This window comes from Pongo pygmaeus, chromosome 7 (genome assembly GCF_028885625.2).
Source record: "Pongo pygmaeus isolate AG05252 chromosome 7, NHGRI_mPonPyg2-v2.0_pri, whole genome shotgun sequence".
Classification (NCBI taxonomy): domain Eukaryota; kingdom Metazoa; phylum Chordata; class Mammalia; order Primates; family Hominidae; genus Pongo; species Pongo pygmaeus.
This window is the reverse complement of record NC_072380.2, coordinates 63,899,574-63,920,002: the sequence shown is the minus strand read 5'-3', so window position 1 is coordinate 63,920,002 and position 20,429 is coordinate 63,899,574. Positions and strand designations below refer to the sequence as shown.

Here is a 20,429-nt window from a genome sequence, read left to right as displayed (position 1 = left end):
GGTAACCAAAATGCAAAATAATGCTGTGCTCATATGAAACTTTTTTCTACCTAAACAGAAATTTTATACTGTATGATTCTCCAGTCTTACTTTATATTACTTTTAAAGTAACCACGTTATATATCCTAATATTTGGAATGTAGTATTTCTAAACAATAGCTTTTTTATGGAGCAAACTTCTCAATAGGATACCAGCTTAAGAAAAGCAGTTTGTCCCACTATTTGGAATAAGCTTATGCCTGCCATAAATATCAGCATGCTAGATTGTGTATTTGCATTATTTGAATTTCTTATTTTGACTTCTAAAAGCACACTACTCTGTCATACTTTTAAAATGTGGATGTTTTTAAATTTGCAATTCCTTTTGGACTTTAAATTCCTCTGGCACAGGCATGAACACCCTTAATAGAGCCAAAATGTTCTTCTAGAAATGAAACAACTGTTTCTCGTGAGGCATGAGTAATCTTTAAAACCACCTGTTGTCTCTCTCAATATGCTGCTTATCCTTGTGTAGGCAGGTATTTATAAACATGAACTTCTTTAGTTCCCATCATTTCAGTCAGAAAAATCAAAGCTGTTTTTCCTGTAAGTTCTTCATTTTTAAAAGGTTGGTAATATTAACATGGCTGAAGCTCATCCTGCCCTTTCTATATGGAGGAAGTTTATGAGTAAAAGCATGGGACATATTTATTTAGTAAAGCTCTACCAGTTTTATTTGAACATGTGTTTAATATTAATAAAGATATAATCTTGGGATTCCTTTTGAATAATTTTGTACTAAAAATAAAATGTATTTAAAAAATAATCTGAGTCATTTTTGCTCCTGTGAATTTTCAATGAATCTCTAAGGACAGGTACCTGGAAAATCCAATCTATGATTACCAGGCCCCAGGTTCACCCAAGGTACTAAACCCACAGTCGGTCTATTCTGGGCCATATCCATCTGTCCTCTCATCTCCAAAGAACTAGAACAAGGAAAGATGAACCCACCCAGTGAGAAACTTATTGGTCGTTACCTCTAGGTGGGGGAAAAGTTTCCATTATACAGTTTTGAAAATTATCAACTGATTGAGTCTGCTTTTTTTTCTTTTTTTGTCAACAGTGCCAATGGATTCGCTAATCCAGGAGCTCAGGTAAGATTTACCATATATTACTTTTTTTTCACATTAATGGGCTTTGATTATCCGAATGATTTGTACTTTTCAAGCCTCAGAATACTTTTTTTAGCAGAAGGAATTGGCTAAAGGGCTTTTTCCATCCAGACGCTGTGTATGCGCCAAGAAGGCGGAGGAGAATGATTGTACTGATACTTGATCCTGAACAGCTCAATCTATTGTATTAATGAAATAACGAAACAATTTTTGCTGTGATGTGAGTGGTAGCCCACTTTTCTTCATCAAGCGTGTGCTCCCTTTGTGCACACCTTGCATGAGGCTGGATTTCACACTGATGGTCAGGGAAGAGCTGAGCTGCTATCCATGAACCTGACTGTTGGATAACCCAGATCCTAAGTTATCCATTTCTTGCGTTAAATAATTAGATGATTCCAGGCCGAGGTGAGCAGATTTCGTGAGCTCAGGAGTTTGAGACCAGCCTGGGCAACACGGCGAAACCCCGACTCTACTAAAATATAAAAAATTAGCCGGGTATGGGGGTATGGTGGCATGTGCCTATAGTCCCAGCTACTCAGGAGGCTGAGGCAGGAGAATTGCTTGAACCCGGGAAGCGGAGGTTGCAGTGAGCCGAGATCACACCACTGCACTCCAGCCTGGGTGACAGAGTGAGACTCCATCTCAAACTAATAATAATAATAATAATAATAATAAATGATTCCATCAGGTAACTAATTTTTTAACCTAAACATGGGAACACAATGTGACCAATATTTTTTTTTTAGTGGATTCATGCATTTTCATCATAGATATTGTTGCTACCACACCTCAGGCAATATTGTGAAAATTCCACCTTAACAGGTTTTCCAGGATAAATTCTAATTAGATTTTCTTTCAGAGTCTTTGTCAAGGTATAGTTAAAAGAAAGTACATTTTTTTAAGAAGAAACACATGCAGATGACACATTTTCTGTCAGGAACAAGATAATTGCTCTATACATTTCTCTGCATGTGCTATTGACAACCTAGCAAGTCCCAAATCCACTATTTAGTCCACCTTTCCAGAAACAGCCATGGTCTGTATCTGTTCCTCAGGGAAGTGTTTGAAAAATGGAGGATGTGTAACAGTGTCTAATACACTTGAACTTTGTAAGCTATGCAATTTACACAGTTCTTTCTCCAGGCAACTGAGCTTGTGATTCCTCTAAAACACAGGCTGTCACCGTTGCTTCCATGTGGCTTATGATCTCTGTCATAGCCTTGGTTCATTTATGTAGCGAAACACTTATCTGTTAGAATTCATGCAGATGCTCTTCTCTGTGGAATTTGTCAGTGGGGAATCCATGGCCCTACCTGTGTAGTCAATTTTGTCTTAAGAATTTTATTTTATTTTTATTTTTATTTATTTATTTTTTTGAGACATGGTCTCAAACAGGGTCTCACTCTGTCTCCCAGGCTGGAATGCAGTGGTACAATCACGGTTCACTGCAGCCTCAAACTCCTGGGCTCAGGAAATCCTCCTGCCTCAGCCTCTTGAGTAGCCGGGAGTACAGGTATATGCCACCACACCCTGCTAATTTTTATATTTTTAGTAGAGACAGAGTCTTGCTATGTTGCCTAGGCTGGTCTCAAACTCCTGGGCTCAAGCGTTCCTCCCACCTCGGCCAGAGCTTTGGGATTAACAGGAGTGAGCCACTGCACCTGGCTTAAGAATCTTAATTTTGAAAGTGTTTTGATAAGAACAGGACATATAGCATACCCCTACATTTGGACAGGATTAAACTGTTGAATAACCTTGCTCATTAAAATTATTGCCTTTAAAATTTGCTCCTATTTAAAGTTCTTATATTTCTGGAGGCTTTATTTATGTCCCCTGTAGAATGGTCAAGAGAAGTTTAAAATGACCCAGTGCTCCAAGTGGGGGACATGTTTGCAGTCCCTGGAGTGGTTTCTACGTTTTTGTTGCAGAATCAGTGTGCCCATGGACATGAGGCCACTTACCTGGTGAGGGACATCAGAGTCTTTTAAAGGAACCAAGCCATTCAGAGAAAAAAAGCCCTTAATTCTAGTAACGTTTCTTGAAAACAACTTTTACACAAGAGAATCCTTAAGGAATTAATGTGTGTACATTGGCCTAAGAAGAAAAATATAATTCATAGAGAAAAAGTTAGGTATTAGCAGAGAGAAGTAAATTTGTGGGAAGAAATGTTTACTGTGCTCTATGTGGGGAAATAGAAATTACTATTTGAGCATGTCAGTAGCATTAATAATTATAATAAACTTATATATATATATATATTTTTTTTTTTGAGATGGAGTTTTGCTCTTGTTGCCCAAGCTGGAGTGCAATGGCACGATCTTGCTTCACTGCAACCTCCGCCTCCTGGGTTCAAGTGATTCTCTTGCCTCAGCCTCTCGAGCAGCTGGGATTACAGGCGTGAGCCACCATGCCGGGCTAATTTTGTATTTTTGGGAGAGACGGGGTTTCTCCATGTTGGTCAGGTTGGTCTCGAACTCCCGATCTCAGGTGATCCACCCACCTCGGCCTCCCAAAGTGCTGGGATTACAGGCGTGGGCCACCGCACCCAGCCAATAAACTAATATTTATTGGGGTCCTATGTGCCAGACACTCTTGAGCTTTCTTAACGTCTATTACCTCACTTAATCCTCCCAATAGCCTTAATAGGCAGAAACTATGATATTTCAATTTTCAAATGAATAAAGTGAAAATAAATAATTTATGGAAATAGCCCAAGGCTACACAGCTGGTAGGCAATCCAGACTTCTGACTCAAAGGCCAGCTTCTCACCCACCAGACTAGTCTTTCTCTCACACACAATTAGTACTGTTTAGAGTAGAAACCAAAAAGTGATTTAAGCAACAGATTTCTCACAGTCTATATTTTTAACACTTATGGTTTTTCTTTCAAACAGCCTAGTTTTCTTAAATTTGGACAAATAATATACTTTAAGATAATAATGTTTTCTATTTTCCTAATTCTCTAAAGTTTTTTTTGTCAGATATTTCATTTTAACAAATTTGTTATTAGAGTAACTCAGAAAGCTGATGATAATTGCTGGGAAAATTTATAAACATCATTAATTCACCTATTTTTCTTTAATGAGACCCAGCTTATAAAAATCACTAAGTGATCATTTGAAATTTTATAATCATTTCTGTTCAACAGAATGACCATGCTTAGACAGGCAAGGTCCCAAGTTGTTGTTTTTTTTTTGTTTTTTTTTTTTTTTTTCTGGCGGAGCTTCACTGTGTGGCCCAGGCTAGAGTGCAGTGGCGCGATCTGGGCTCCCTGCAAGCTCCGCCTCCCGGGTTCACGCCATTTTTCTGCCTCAGCCTCCCCAGCAGCTGGGACTACACCACCACGCCCGGTTAATTTTTTGTATTTTTAGTAGAGACGGGGTTTCACCGTGTTAGCCAGGATGGTCTCAATCTCCTGACCTCGTGATCCACCCGCCTTGGCCTTCCAAAGTGCTGGGGTTACAGGCGTGAGTCACCGCGCCCAGCCCCAAGTTGTTTCTTAAGTAGTTTAAGTTGACCTAGACGTAGATCTTTATTATTATTCTATATAAATCTTGGGAGAAAAGTACTGATTCATATGGAAGCTTATATTTTTAGCATCTTTTAAATTTTTGTCCATTTCTTGCCATTCCTCTTCCAATTTTTTCCACAGGTTTTTTGTGATCCGGCACAACTGTGTGCCTAAATTCTGAGTATCTTAGGAAATGTGACATGTTTTCCCCAGTGTACAAGTTATGGCTATTTTGTAGAGAACACTGGCAACTTTATTTGGTTCTTCTTTTTAGAATGCATTGGACATGCTATTGCTTCTAGAGCGACTACTTACAAAAATACTAATACAAATGAAACTAATTTAAATATACTGTATATTGTTCATGGCACTAATAAAATTGATACTGACATTCTCATCTTCTTATTATACTCGATGTCAGCTACTATCATCACCATTAAAAAAGCAATTTATAACCACAGGCCCACCTTTAATCATATTCCTTATTAGCATTTCCAGTCTTTCCTCCAACACAATTCAGGTTACAGGTGGTGTCGAGAAGGCTCTCCTGTGTCTTTCTAAATCATGACCATTGCATTATCTCTGCTCTTTTCTTTTATTACTATTATCCTTAGTCTGAACCTCATGCTATTGCATCTACTAATATTGGTAATTGTCTCTTGCATTGGCAAAGTGTTTTTACACCAGTCCAGCCCCCTTTCTCTAATTAGGAAAATATATTCTATCCCCTGAAATGACTTTCCTATGTGACTCCTTAGAGAGACAAATGAATTCAGGCCTCTGAAGTATGTTAGAGTCAAATCTCTCTGTCCGTTCATGGTCTTTTTGCTGTGTACCAATTTGTCAGCTTAAGTTTGGTAATGAAAGTTTTAATTTAAGTTTCTCTCTTTGTTTTATTTTACATAATTTCTTACTTTATATAAAATCCTATCATTTGGCATTTTCCTGTAAGTTTTAAAATGTTAAACATTTTATCAGCTCTCTAATCAATTATAGATTTATTTAATTTAATTAATTTATTTATTTATGTATTTATTTATTTATTGAGACAGGGTTTCACTCTGTCACCCAGGCTGGAGTACAGTAGTGTGACCTTGGCTCACTGGAGCCTCAACCTCCTGGGCTCAGGCAATCCTCCGACCTCAGCCTTTGGAATAGCTGGAACTACAGGCACGCGCCACCACACTCAGCTAATTTTGTTTATTTTCTGTACAGATAAAGTTCTCACTATGTTGCTCTGACTGGTCTCCATCAAACTCTTGACCTCAGCAATCTTCTTGCCTTGGCCTCCGAAAGTGCTGGGATTGTAGGTGTGAGCCACCATGCCTGGCCTAGTTATAGATTTAACAATAACATTTCATGAGTATGTGAAAATTGTTATGAATTACAGATCTAGATGGCTTTCTCGTTTTTCTTTTATCTTATTTCATTCACTGTAGTCTTTATATCAGTAATAGGTACTTTAATATTTTGGAATTTTTTTAGAATTGGGTTTCGTTTAGTGGTCATGAGTTTATTGGAACTTATTACGTAAAGATTTCTGGAGGTGATAACTAAAGAAAAAAGTGAACTGATACTGATTTCTAATAGTAAGTCTTCCATAAGTCCATCAGCCAGGTAAAAGGAAATTAATCATTTTAATCACGAGGTTAGAGAAAAGAAGGGAGAAACTCTCTTCTCTCCTTTTGTTGTTATCATTTCCAAATGTGGGGCTCAAAGCATGTTTTAGAGATTTAATAGCATAACTACTATATCATGTTGGCAATGTATCCTTTTTAATACTAGGCCAGACCTGAACATTAGAATCCAAGAAACTGACACCTTCAAGAAAACACTTTTTTACCTATAAGCCACTTTGAGAGGGACTCAAGTCTGATCACCCGAGAAGCTGATGATAAGGATTAATTTAGAAGAGAAGTGTCCCTCCAGGGTGTGGGGGAGGCGTCTGTAGCATTTAGCCACCCCAGCACCGGCCTTGTCCGTGCCTCTGTATGATGGAGGGGCTCCGTGTGGAACATGAGACTGGAGGCCTCACACCAACAGAAGCATTCCAGAGATTATTTTATGTTTACTGTACTGTTTTTACTAGGGCAGAAAAGTGTCTTAACATATATTGGGGAAGCTTTCAATAAGAATAAAAACAAAAAAAGACTTTGTAGTTTAACAAGAAAAGCCGATGAACTCTAGTGCTCTTGTATGTTTATGTATTTGCATAGCCTATTCTAGCATTTAGCACTGAAGGTGTATTGAGTGGGCCTCAACAGGTGCACACTGAGTGATTTGTGGGAACAATGTGCACAGCGTCTGGTTGGAGCCATAGAGCAAGCCCATAAGGTTGTCAGGACAAATGACATTACCTGCATTTACTCATGTGCTGAGTTCATGGAAGTTAAGTGCTTTATACCTGGCCTGTGACAGGGAAGTGACTGAATCAGAGACAGAACTCAGGTCCCGTCTCCAGTCCAGACCCCGTACCTCCTGCAGCCGCGCCGTATTGTCTGCTGAGACTGCAGGCTGCTGCATGCCACTTTACCATTCACACTTGGGGGGACTATTAATTTAAATTTTATCAATAAATTAATAAATCAAGCTGAAAAGTATGCTAACCTTCAGACAAACCCTGCCACATCTTCATAATTCTCTGCACTGCCAATTATAAAGAGACCGCTGGCCGGGCGTAGTGGCTCATCCCTGTAATTCCAGCACTTTGGGAGGCTAAGGCAGGTAGAACACTTGAGGTTAGGAGTTTGAGACCAGCTTGGCCAACATGGTGAAACCCTTTCTCTACTAAAAATATGAAAATTAGCCAGGGTTGGTGGCACACACCTGTAATGCCATCTACTCAGGTGGCTGAAGCAGGAGAATTGCTTGAATCCAGGAGGCGGAGGTTGCAGTGAGCCTAGATTGCACCACTGCACTCCAGCAGCCTGGGCAACAGGGTGAGACTCCATCAAAAATAAAATACAAATAAAATTAAAATTAAAAAAAATTTTTTTTAAAAAACAGACCACTACCATTTCCTTCTAAATTGTTTCCTAGGAGCTAATCATGTGATTTTAAGTAGATGTTAAAATATCTAGGAAAGACTCAAGTATACATCCATTTTATTTGTTTTTTCTTTTGAAATGCCATCTCCCAAGTGATGACCTATCAAGGAGCTTGTATTTCCAAGGCTGATTTTGCAGTATGGGAGGTGTGAGTCATTTAACCTACACCTGAGGCCTATAATAGTCATTTACAAATGGACTAAAAGTGGAATCTTCTTCCTTCATAGTACCCTAACCACAAAGGACTAAATAGTTATGTTTTTCCAGTTTTTATTACATGTATGTAATAAAATATATATAATTATATAAATTACATAGTACATAATATATATAACTGTGATTATACCAACCAACACAGTGTAATAAAGCATAATGTGTGTGTGTGTATATATATATATGTATATATAAAATGGTGATTACACAGGACAGAGTACTCTCCAGCTTGTCTAAGGTCTACTTTAAATCTTAATGTCTGTATTTTAGAAAAATACTACGGAGCTAATGAATAAATGTCCATAGAGTTAAGAGACTCAGAAACAAAAGAAGAGCAGGAAAACATGCTTTATTTTCTTTGCGTGTTTTTCTCTTCATTCAAATATTATCACAAGGATATTGGTGGCCTCTGTCAACCAATAGATTACAGGAGTTGAGAGTCTAAGGCACTAACTTCTCTAAAAATCAGACATCTTCTAAAACTGTGGCAAAATATCACCACTGCAGGCTGCATGTGAGGACTGACTTGCATTGTTGCTTTTGCATTGTCAGAGCTTACCTACAGAGATAATTTTTTCATCCATTTAGCTTTTCTTTTCTTGTAACATAAATATTTTTACACAGCAGAATTTGCCACTCTTGACTGAGGGATGAATATTTCCTTTGATATTTTTGTCTTGTGCCCTAGCATAGTATTAGATGTTGCAGTGGATACGCAATTCACAGCATCGGTAACAAACCCAGGGTATTATGTAACAGCATTGTTGTGGGTGAGAATAGATCACGTCCAGCTTGGAACTCAGAGGTGCCCCCGGAGCCTGCCAGCTCAGAACCATGGCATCCCCTGGGGACTCACTAGAAATGCAGACTCCAAGGCTCCCTCTCACCTTTTAACAAGATTTATAAGAAATTAACTGGCGTTTGGAAGTTTGAGAGGCACACATCCCAGAGACCATAGGTTGGACTTTACTAATTACTTAGAAAAACTCTTCTTACCATTGCTAATTTTCAGTGGTAGAAGGTTGGCTGAAAAGTCAAGAGTCTGGGTTTCTTTGGTATTTTCTTGATCTATGAATTCTTGGGGAATGTTAATCATTGTTTGCATTGCTACTTGAAGAAAAGCAGCAGAATACAGAACAAATGTCCAAATCTTGACAGTAGTGTGGCAAAATGCACAACCCTTGGTCTGTAAGTCTTTGTTTTTACCTCTTAGAAGTGTTTGAAACCAACCAGCTCTTCCTCCAACATTCATCATGTATCAGAAATGAGAGTTTAAGGAAGGAAACTTTTAAGATGCTATTTTATATGCTTCCAGAGATGACTCTATAACCACCTAAATTGTGTTCTGAGAGTATTTAACTACATGTCTCTGACAAAATCCGAAGTGTCCATCAAATTCCATATGCCTGTCACACAGCTCCCTTGCAGCTTTGGTAATTTGGGAACTAAATTGCTAAGGCTCCTTCGGACTTGCTCAGGCACTGCACGGGTTGTTGGCTCCCTTTGGTCCAAATCTTCTCACCCTCATGCACTCTTCAGCACCTCCAATGCAAACAAAATTATTTGACTGCATATCTCATTTCTCCCCAGTCCTACTTGAAGAAATGCATGAACTTTAATCATCAGGCAGAATATTTCCTTTCTTGCTATCTTTTAAGTAAACTATACCTATTTGAGGTTTCATTTTAATTATATTATATGCTTGCAAACATAATGTTTCTGACACCTTGTAAATTTTTTTCCTGCTTAAAATGTGAACTGAAATAAAATGTGTCCCATAATGTTGACAAATGGACGCCCTACAATCCAAATATCATGTGCTCTGGTTTCCAATATTTCCTCACAATGGTAAATGCTCAAAACTCTACTGCAAACCCTCGCCTAGAATTTGACTGGTTTGTCAAATTCTATGGTACGAAGGTTGGCAGAAAAGCCGAGAGTTTGTGTGGTGGAAAGAACACTGGGTTAATAGCAGCCCTGCATTCCGGGGCTGTTTCCGTGTTTAGCTGTGTGACCTTGGAAAAGTGTTCCAAGGTCAAGTCTTGCTGCCTTCTTGACTAATGAAACTTTTTGCATATAGCACTTTGAGCCCTGGTGTCATGGTTCGCCCTACCCCCTCCATCTCAAAACCTACCTTAAAAAAAATTTTAATTTATCATACGTAATTCTGACTTTTTAATATACTGCCTACTTTTTGAAGACAAGGAATCTATTTTATTTACCAGTGTAGGCCTTGTACAGGATGTTACTTGAGAAATATTTTATTTTACATTATCTACCCCTGTATGTTTAACTTCTTGAAGTATTCAGTTATGTCTTGTGAGTTCATCTTTATCTTTGATACTCTCCTTTGCTACTTTTTCATTTGGGTTTTTTGCTTGCATAATTTTTCTTCTCATTTAGTTTCTTCTCCCTGTAGGAGAAAATCACTTTTATCCCCCTTCCCACCAACAAATTTTGTTTTTTCAATATCATCACCATCCTATTTTCTGAGAAAATCCTACACCTAATGCTAGTTCTGATTTTTCATGTTATAAAACGTTCTTTCCATCTCAACTCTGTTCTAGGCCATGCCTGGCATAATTCTTTCCTTTGTCTTTTGACATACGGAATTTGTACTCATTCTTTCAGGCTCAGGACTGACACCACCTCCTCCATGAGGTGTCCCCATGACCTCCCAGACTAAGATTTTTTCCCATTGTGTTCCCCAAGCACTTCTTTACTTGTCTGTTTCAAAACACTTATTACTTTGAATTGTAGCTATTTTGTCATTCACTCATCCATCTGTCCACCCATTCAGAAGAGGAAAGCAGATTCTCTGCCTTCGGCTTTACAATTTTGTTAGGGAAACAATAAAAAAAGGAAAAACCTATTTTTTTAAAAAAAAAAACTTTATCATACATAATTCTGCCTTTTTAATATGCTGACTACTTTTTGAAGACAAAAAATTTATTTTATTTACCAGTGTAGGCCTCGTACATCATGTTACTAGAGAAATATTTTATTTTACATTATCTACCCCTGTTTGTTTTGAGAATAAATAATGTAGCTTGTAATTCATGATAAAGGCATTTCTATTTAACATGTTGATTCTCTACAACTGCCTTTAAAGTGCCTGTGACTTCTTTCCTTCCAAGTTCTTGAGTTCTTTCCCTAATTCTATCCCTTTACTTGTATTTTTAAGAAAATTTTGTTTTATTGTGATAAGAACACCTGAGCCCTACCCGCATAACAATCTAGTTCTGGCCACTTTAAAACCAAGGCTGTTTAGCCCCAGCAGTTTCCACTGGCCCCTCAACTACAAATCAGTCTATTCTGTTTAATCATTTCTAATTCATTTTTCTACAATGAATAAGGGTCTTCCTTTATAAGTATATTTTATCAAAGTATCAGACATACAAGGAGATGCTCTTAATTCTGCCAGTCTCTCACTTGGTCTCATTTGGTCATTTTCAATTGGGAAGAGAAAACAAAACTGGAATCAATGAGCCCACCGCCCATCCCTGAGCTGCTTGTAGGAACGGGTCGGCCCAGGGAGTCCGAGGATGGGCGTGGTCTCAGACTGCAGGGCCAGAAAGCAAAGAGACTGCCAGGACCCAGGAACTCTTAGATGAAATTGAAGGCTGGGCAGCCAGGCACAGACGGTGTAGATTGGGATGAAGAGCCACATCTGAACAGCAGTTTTGTTTTGTTTTTTTTAAGGATTCTCACTGTGGTTCTCTGCCTGAGTTACAGGAACTACTCCTGGAGGCTCGCCTGGGAGTGGTTCTCAAAGCTGGGGTGGGGAATGTTCTTCTAGGGACTCCTGCAAAATCAGGGCAGGGGAGTGAACTCTGCATAGGGAAATGTTGGAACATGCCCCTGGGGGTATTCTGTTTGCCTTTGCCCCAGTGTCGAAGCTCAGGGTAAATTCTGTTCTTCCAGATTGCGCCTGTGAGAATAGAGCGAAGTAGACTCCTAGACTCCACAAAGTGCTCAAGGTAATTCTCCCAAGCCCCTAAGGACCATCTTCCTGGTCTTTGGAAGCTGACCCAGAGCCTACAGTCTGTCCTGGAGGATCAGCGAGCTCTGCGTTCTTGAAGGAACTGCTGAAAGGCTCACATAACCCTGGCCATTGTCAAAGAAACTTGGCTTCCCAACACTGCAACCTCCCTGGTTTCGTCTACCTCTCAGACTGCATCTTCTCAGGTCTCCTTATTGGTTTCTCAACACCCCAGTCTCTGACACTGGATTCCCCAAGGTGCATCCTTGATCCTCTTTGGTGGTGATCTTTTGGTGATCTCATTGGGGCTTTCAATACATTTGTATGTCCATAATTTTACATCCCCAGCACTCCTCTCTTTCCTGAATTTCAGACTCATATAACCAATTGTGTAGACAGCATCTGCAAATGGATCCCTGATGAGTATTCAAAATTAAAATCATTATCTTCTGCCATAAATTGATATACCCACCTGCTTCCCATGTCAGTAAATGAGGACATTCAAAAGTCTTGGAAGCATCCTTGACTCTTCTCTTCAGACTCTGTGTCTGATATGTCCAAATATCCTGATGGCTCTAACTTCAAAATAAATCTACCATCTGACCATTTCTCACCACCTCTTCTCTGTCACCAGGCCTCTAAGCCATCGCGGCTCACTCCAATCACTGTCAGCACCTTCTCACAGGCTTTCCTGCCTCTGTTCTTCCTCATGTAAGATTCACTCCACGAGACAGTCAGAAGCCCTTCGATGAGTTTCCCCTTTCTTAAAGGAAAAGACCACATCTTTACTCTGGCCTGGTCTCCCTGCCCTGTTCGTTGCCCCCTGCCCAGCTAGAATCCGCGCTGGGTCCTCCAGACCTGCCGAAGCCTCAGGCCTTGGCATGCTGTTCCCGCTGTCTGGAATGTTGTTCCCCGCACAGCTGCAAGTCTCACATGCTCACTTGCACCAGGTTTTTGCTCAATGCCTCCTTGTCAGCAAGACCTTCCTTGACCTTAGCCTTTGCAATTACAAGCACCTATTCCAACTTTCTTTATTATTCTCCTTCTGCTTTATTTTTTATGAGAAAAAAATTTGTCACCTTTTGACACACAATCCAACTACTTATTTACTTTGTTTCTAATCTGTCTTTTTTTCATAAGAATATAAGTTTTGTGGAGCAGGAATCTCTTAACTCATTGATAATATCCACAACATCTAGAATAGTGCCTGCCACATTATAGGAGCTAATGGAAAAAAAAAAAACCTGAATAAATGTGTTCTGAGTACTGTAGAAGGCACTGGAATGAGACACAGGAACTCACTGGAATGAGACACAGGAACTCACAGCCTACAAGTCATGAAAACACATTGCGGTAATTCCTATACGACAGATTTACGTAAGGGAGCACAGTGGAATGAGCAGCTCCTTCTGGCTGGAGGTTTGACCTGAGTTTGAAGTAAGAGAAATTGCCCAGGGAACTTCTGCTATCACAGAGCAGGGACTCCTTGCAAATGAGCTAAAAGACAGTGCGTGGCAAACTCTTCCAGAAGCCTGGTTCTTGGCTTGCTATGGGTTTAGGTGGCCATGGGTCAAAGGAGCAAGGATATATAGGACTAGAGATTGCTCCTTGAGTACATATGAAGCATAGTTCTCTCCATTACTTTGAACTTACTTCTACTTGCCTATATTTAACAAGAGATCCCCATCTTTTAAAAGCAACAGAAAATCATATATCAAAATAAAGCTTATAATTCACGATCCAAATGCCTTCAATATTTATAATTTTGTGCCTTCATGAATAAAGCTTTGATGTTCTGTTTATTTCTATATTTACAACAGATGCAGGGCAATTTCTTGGCAACACAATAGACCAAGGCTGCAGACAGGTTTTTAACCCCACGATCCCTGTGTACCATGGGGACAGCCTTATAAGTAATGATTTACATTTGCAGGATAGCTCCCAGAAGTCCAGCCAGCCAGCATGAGGGCCAAATGGTAAACTGAGCATCCTGAGCCCTTCCATGCCCTGAAGCATTGCCTGTGTCACAGAAACCGTGCAGACCCCTTTAAATGCCTTGTCTTGCTTGATCTGTAGTATCAGGAGGTGGGTGCTACTGTCCACGTTGTCTAGATGAACAGACTCTGGCTCAGAACCATGTCACGGGTGGCTTTGGCATTCTCCAGAAAGAGCAGTTGTATAATAACCTGAATGAGAATACAAAATGTTAAAAAAAAAAAAGGTTATGTGATGGAATCTTAAACTAGGTTGTAAGCACTGGCAAAATGGCCACTTCCACCTCCACTGGTGAATGGAAACATCAGGGCACCCCATGAGTACCAATGAGGCCACGGCAGAAGCAGTGTTGGGGCTAAGCCTATCTGACTTCCAGGTGCCCGCAGCTCCTCGGTGGGGCTGGAAGGAGGTGGGCCTGGGGAAGAGTCATTTATCAGTAGCTCTGGTGTTGCATGTGGAGGAAGGCACAGGTACGTATGGAAGGGGTTAGGGCTACAGGAAGTGATATGTGGAGCTTGCAATCTTCATTTTCAGTTGAGTGCTTCTCTATCAGGTTATTTCTGTTTCAAGTTATTTGTAATTCAATAGGACACTTGGCTGTGGAAACATTTCGCAGATTTGTGTGTGTACATATATATACATATACACACTCACACATAGAGATATTACACATACATTTATATACACATAATTATAATAATATATCAAAGTAGGTGATCCCTGCTAACTCAGTATGCACATGACTACTGTAACACATGGTCCTCCTTTTAAATATTACTCCAGTATGTTAGCAAGTTCTGTTAAATGATTCATGCAATGTTCCAGTGAAGTGGAGAAGGATAAATGGAAGCATTCCAAATATCAAACAAGTCTTATTCATATTTAGCAAAACCTGTGTATATCTATAGGTTTTTAGTTTTTTGTGTGCAGAAAACTAAAAAAGGAGCCTATATTTATGAGCCAAACCTCTGTATTTGGGTAAATGTCAAGAAGTGAAATTGACATGTATGATAGTAGTTATAAAACAGCCACAGCCGGGCGCAGTGGCTCATGCCTGTAATCCCAGTACTTTGGGAGGTCGAGGCAGGCAGATCACAAGGTCAGGAGTTCGAGACCAGCCTAGTCAGTATGGTGAAACCCCGTCTCTACTGAAAATACAAAAATTAGCCGGGCGTGGTGGTGGGTGCCTGTAGTCCCAGCTACTCAGGAGGCTGAGGCAGGAGAATCACGAAGGTTGCAGTGAGCCGAGATCGCACCACTGCACATTGCACTCCAGCCTGGGTGACAGAGCAAGACTCCATCTCAAAAACAAACAAACAAACAAACAAATAAAACAGCCACATGGTCTTTAAAAAGCCTTTTGTCTTAGTAACTTAAAAAGCCAGAAAATTACTATATTGCTCATATTACTGAAGAAGTTCTGTATTTGTGTGTGTGTGTGTGTGTGCTCGTTTTGTTTTGCTGTTTTCCCTCTGTGGGTCTCTATCTTCTATTCTCATGTCTGCCCTCTAGGCTATCTCTCTGAGGGTTGTGCTGTGTCTGTATTTCTGCTAGCCTTTGACTATGTAACCGTGACATGTGCACACTTAGTTCCCTTCCTTCTTTCTGGCCTCCCTGCCTTCATTCCTTCTGTTTTCTTCCATCTTACCCACTCTTTCTCACTGTTCCTTCTTTTTATTTTATCTTTCCTTCTTCAGATTTCTACTCTAAGTGTTCATGCTAGAGAACAGAAGGACATCTGTACTTTATTCATTACCGTACTAATTAGACCTTTATGTTTCCTGGTCTTCACTTAAAGCCCTCCTAAATTAACTCAATTTTACATATGTGGCCCTGGTTTGAGTGCTTCTGGGGGTGACTGACCCAGAGTAACAAAGAAGCTACAAACCCCGTCATCAGCTAATGATGTTTACTTTGTGAATAAATGAGATCGTTTTCATTAGTAAGGCTGTGCCTGCTTCACAAACATAAATAGGAACTTAGTATTTGATGGATTTGGATATGATGTGTTACAAAGATAATTTTTTTAGGTTGTCCACAATAACCTCCCCAACACACCCCGAGTTGTCTGGATAATTCACATGAACTTAAGTTTAGGTACATGAATAAAATATTAATTGCGTTTGTTACTTTTGTTTAAGAGTAACTTTGCAGCAGATATTTTTCTAAGTATTTTACAATCACTGTCACTTACTATGTTCCAACGTCCCCATTCAACACTAAGAGCCGAAGTAGAATTTTGAAATGGACTTTGCTAGGACCTGGCTCTTGGTTCTGCATTCTATTCAACAACCTCCATTAAAATGTAAAATTCTTATTTTGTTTATAAAATAACTGCAATTTACTTTGAACTCCAACTTTTACGACAACGTTAACTGTTTCTCCTTTTCTTGGAAGTATGTATGCAAGGGTTCCATTTCTCCTCAAACTGCAAAAAGTGTTTCCACAGTGCCTAGAAGACACATAGCAAACAGCCCTTAGCTCCAGGAGGCCCTGGGACCTGTGCTATGCATGAGTGACAGTTGGCTCCCTTCTCCTTGAGGGTTAATTCCAAGACCCCGGTGGCTGCCTGAAACCTCAGATAGTACCAAACCCTATATGCACTATGTTTTTTCCTATACATACATACCTATGATAAAGTTTAATTTATAACGTAGGCACATAAAGACATTAACAACATAACTAATAATAAAATAGAACAGTTATAAAAATATGCTGCAATAAAAGTTATATGAATGAGGTCTCTCTCTCAAAATACCTATTGTCCTATACTCACTTATTTTCAGACCTCAGTTGACTACAGTCAATTGAAACCATGGAAAATGAAAGCACGGACAAGGGGAGACTACTGTATGAAATCAGGGAGAAGAGACATGGGACATCAGTCCTCACAGGACGAATGCAGGCATTCGCCAAATAAAAGCAGAGGATGTGAATTACATGGTGGGGTGAATGAAGCTTCTGCATCATTCATGGGGGTGATTTGAAAAGAATATGAAGATATTTGTATTTAAGGTTTCTTTTTCTTTTAAGTATGAGGTTTAGGGCTTACCAAACTTTCTCCCAGGGAAAAACTGAGTTGGCATGGTTGGTTCCTCCACTGACCCAGGAGCAGCCTTGTAGACCCAACCTAGGCAGGTGGGAGAAAAGAAAGGGAGAGGCAAGGGCACCTCCCAATCCTATCCTCTGCCCCCAAACCTCTACTTCTGTGCTTAAGCAGCACCCAAGTCATTTTTGCTTTTAATTAACCGTTTTTTCGCAAGCATATTCTGCTAATAAAATTTCTGCTTGGTAACGTGATTGTTATTTCAAATTAGATGAAATACTAAATGAGGGAACATTTTATTTTCTTCTAAAACTAGATGTTTGTGAATTTACAAAAAGTGGAATCTATGTGGTCTGATCACATGCTAAGATGATACATACAAATAAAGTACAATACTTTTATCCCCCATTATTGTGGCATTTCACAGCTCTTATTGTTTTACTTTATTTTTTCGTTAGAAATACAAACTTCAAGCAAAAAAAGAGAATTTAGATTATTCACCAAGTTAGTTAAAGTAAAACTGAGGCACTTTGAACTCAATTTTATAAATTCATTTAACTGGCATATGATTACCATAGATGATTAAGGTGCTTCTGTTACTCAACCACATTTAATATTTTTTAGCAGATGCAATCTATAATAAAACCCAGTACTTATTCAAGATCAATTAAGATGCTGCAATAATCTTTAAAAGTTTTTTTAAGATTATTTTAAATATTCCTTCCTCAAATACAGTTATGATTTTGGTAAGGCAAACATTCATAAACTAAGTGAATTTTATTTTTATCTTTCTTTATGATCAAAATAAGATAATTTATGTTTAATTTTTCCTAATACTTTTTAAGTTTTATAACGCTGTTTGAAAAATAAATATAAAGTCACATATATTTTATTATATTATATACTCAAAAGAGTATTTTGAAGTATTACTCAAATTAAAATAACAGTTTGGGCTTTATTGAAGCCAAATTTGCTAGCAAACAAAAATAGTAATAAATGTCTCTTTGTATCTGAATTCTTTCAGTATCTTGATTCTAAAATCCACATAATGTTCATCTCTTAGTATCTTCAATTTTCTAATTTTATTTTATTATATTCAACTTCTGCTCTTTCGGGTACATCCCTATGATCCATCATATTACGTTTTTGAAGAAGCCAGATCCTGTTTCTATATTGTATAGCTAATCCATGGCTATGCAGTAGCTGAACTGCTCTGTCAATCTCTGGGCACTTAAAAGGAGTTTGGGAGTGCCCAAATGATTTAACTAAGACATATTGTCTTTGAGTATAAATTGAAAGACATTTATTTATATTTTATATTGAATGGTATTTCAAATGTTGGTGTACAATTTTGTGTTTTAGCCAATGATTGAATAGTTGTTTCTTTAAAAACTTTGGTCCATGTGAGGATTAAATTATCTTTAAAATGATACGATTGTTCATGTTCTTGAAGAGTAGACTTTGGAACTGATCAGTTCATGATGTCGGGGTCATTCAGTCAATCTTTGTGTGGACCAGTTAGGATTACTTGGCTCACCGGCTTCTGCTGACTTATTTCCTGTCTCTTCTTTGACTGTCTTGCAAAAACACATCCTCAGTGGCGGGGAGCTGGGCAGAGAAGCCCACATGGATAAGGGAAGTTAGTCCCATCATCTGCACAGTAATGGGTGGCTGTTGATGGCTCTCCCAGAGGAAGGCAGTTCTCCAGATGCAAGACGCATGCTTTCACCAACATTCATCTTCATATGCTCACATCTGGGTGGGGCTCAACTTCAGTGGTCATTCACTGAGCATGCTCCTAACACACAGACTTCATATTATGCACAAGAGATATAAAAACGAGCAAGAAACAGTTTCTGTTCTCTTGTAGATGTTTCCAGGTTACTGGGGAAGATGATTATAGTGTAGAGAGATAAGGTTTATAATCAGGGTAGAATGCCAAATGCCTTGCTGGCATAGAAGCAATGTATTGTGATGCTGTCACTGGAATTACATCACAAAGGAAGGTCTATTCACCCAGTGTGAAGTGGCAGCTGGGGAACCCCACTTACCTACTATTACCTCACGATTCAGAGGAAATTTCCTGTTACTCCTCTTATTGTTATTAAATTGTATCTTTTAATGGCTTGGTTATTTTATGAAAAAAATTCTGTGGTAGATGATATGCAATTAATTTATCATTTATAAAACTTAGTCCCAACTAAATGAGAAAAAAAAGCATCTATTAGCTTTGGCCTTATGGGAAAAAAATTCTCCCCTTTTATAAACCTGATGTTATCAGATAACCTTGTCAATGGAATCAGTGTTCCACGACAGCAAACCAACCATCAATAAATAGCAACAACTTATTAGTCGCTGAATTTGTGACATGAGTAATAGGAGAAGGCTTCAATTATAGGTTTAACTATTGGATGCACTGTAGCTCTGTAAACATGAGTGTGGTCACAAAGTTTCTAAGACATGGGTGAGAGAGTTGGCTCATGAAGTTCAGGGATTATCCTTACAGAATGAGCAATAGCTTCATAGTCCTCACTGGGTAAAAGTGAATTTGCCATTTACAGTGGCCCGTTAACTCTCTTAGGAATCACAAGGCCTATTTCAGATGAATGCACAAGACTGTAACTTTTCCCCCAGGGTCCTGTCTCCTGATTTCCTAAAAATGCAGTCCAGTTAGCCATGTACAGATTGTTTGTGTATCGTGCAGCAGAGCCTGCCAGGGAGCAGTACCTGTTAGATGTGAGGGAAGAGGGACTGGGCAGAAAGAAGTTGAATTGCAGTGCAGGTTCTATGGAAGGCTTAGCCAACTCTGCCAAGAGCTCTGGTGATAGGTTCCTCTTCAGAGTCAGTCCTGCCTTGAGGCAAGTGTGAATATGGGCTGTCCCAGGGAGAAACGACTTTGGGTTAAATGGCTCTCTGGTTGAGGGCAATTTGCAGAAGTGAATTCAGCTAAGGCCCATCAGCTCCCCACACTTTCAGCCAGTAGGGAAGATGCATACCTTAGTCTTGAAGGGAGGAGGAGGTGCATACCATGGTATCCACAAACATCTACACCTTTCCAGCTTGAATCCTTTTATATTTGCTTTGTATATTAACTTCATTATCTACCCATACTTCTACCCATTCCCTTCATCCTTGCCAAGTTCCTCTGCTGATCTAGACAGTTTACTTGGTTGCACGAATCAGATCCTTTGAGCCCTTGGTCACCATGACCTTCAGATTCTCTGCCTGCTAACCTGTTGATTTGCTGACAAGTTTGGGCCAGAAACAGTAAAGAGATACCCCAGTGGATCATTTGGGTGCTATATATATCCTGTCTCAATATGTAATAAGCCCCCAGCCCTACAACTTCCAGTGACTGGGGTCAGTGACTCCTGCCAGGACGGTCTCTATTTTCCTTGCCTGTTATCTCTCAGCACAAGAACCCAGGAGACAGAGAAGGAATCTGAGCTCAAAGTTGAATAGGACTCTTGCTGTGTACCCTAGTG

General features: G+C 39.3%; 1 protein-coding gene and 1 long non-coding RNA gene across 4 annotated transcripts in view; one reads left to right on the top strand and one right to left on the bottom strand.

Moving 5' to 3' along the window:
* The window catches only part of ST18 (ST18 C2H2C-type zinc finger transcription factor), a 304,120-nt gene that overhangs the window by 201,256 nt on the left and 82,435 nt on the right, over positions 1–20,429 (top strand). For all 3 annotated transcript variants that reach the window (XM_063668773.1, XM_063668772.1, XM_054499078.2), the window contains one exon: positions 1,103–1,133. In XM_063668773.1, coding sequence (XP_063524843.1) covers positions 1,103–1,133 — 31 coding nt within the window. The remainder of the gene's footprint in view (positions 1–1,102; positions 1,134–20,429) is intronic.
* Positions 13,686–18,872, bottom strand: LOC129042771 (uncharacterized). Its single transcript, XR_008504201.1, has 2 exons — positions 18,482–18,872; positions 13,686–14,089 (listed from the first exon to the last, which is right to left on the bottom strand). It is a non-coding gene; the product is annotated as an uncharacterized LOC129042771 (long non-coding RNA).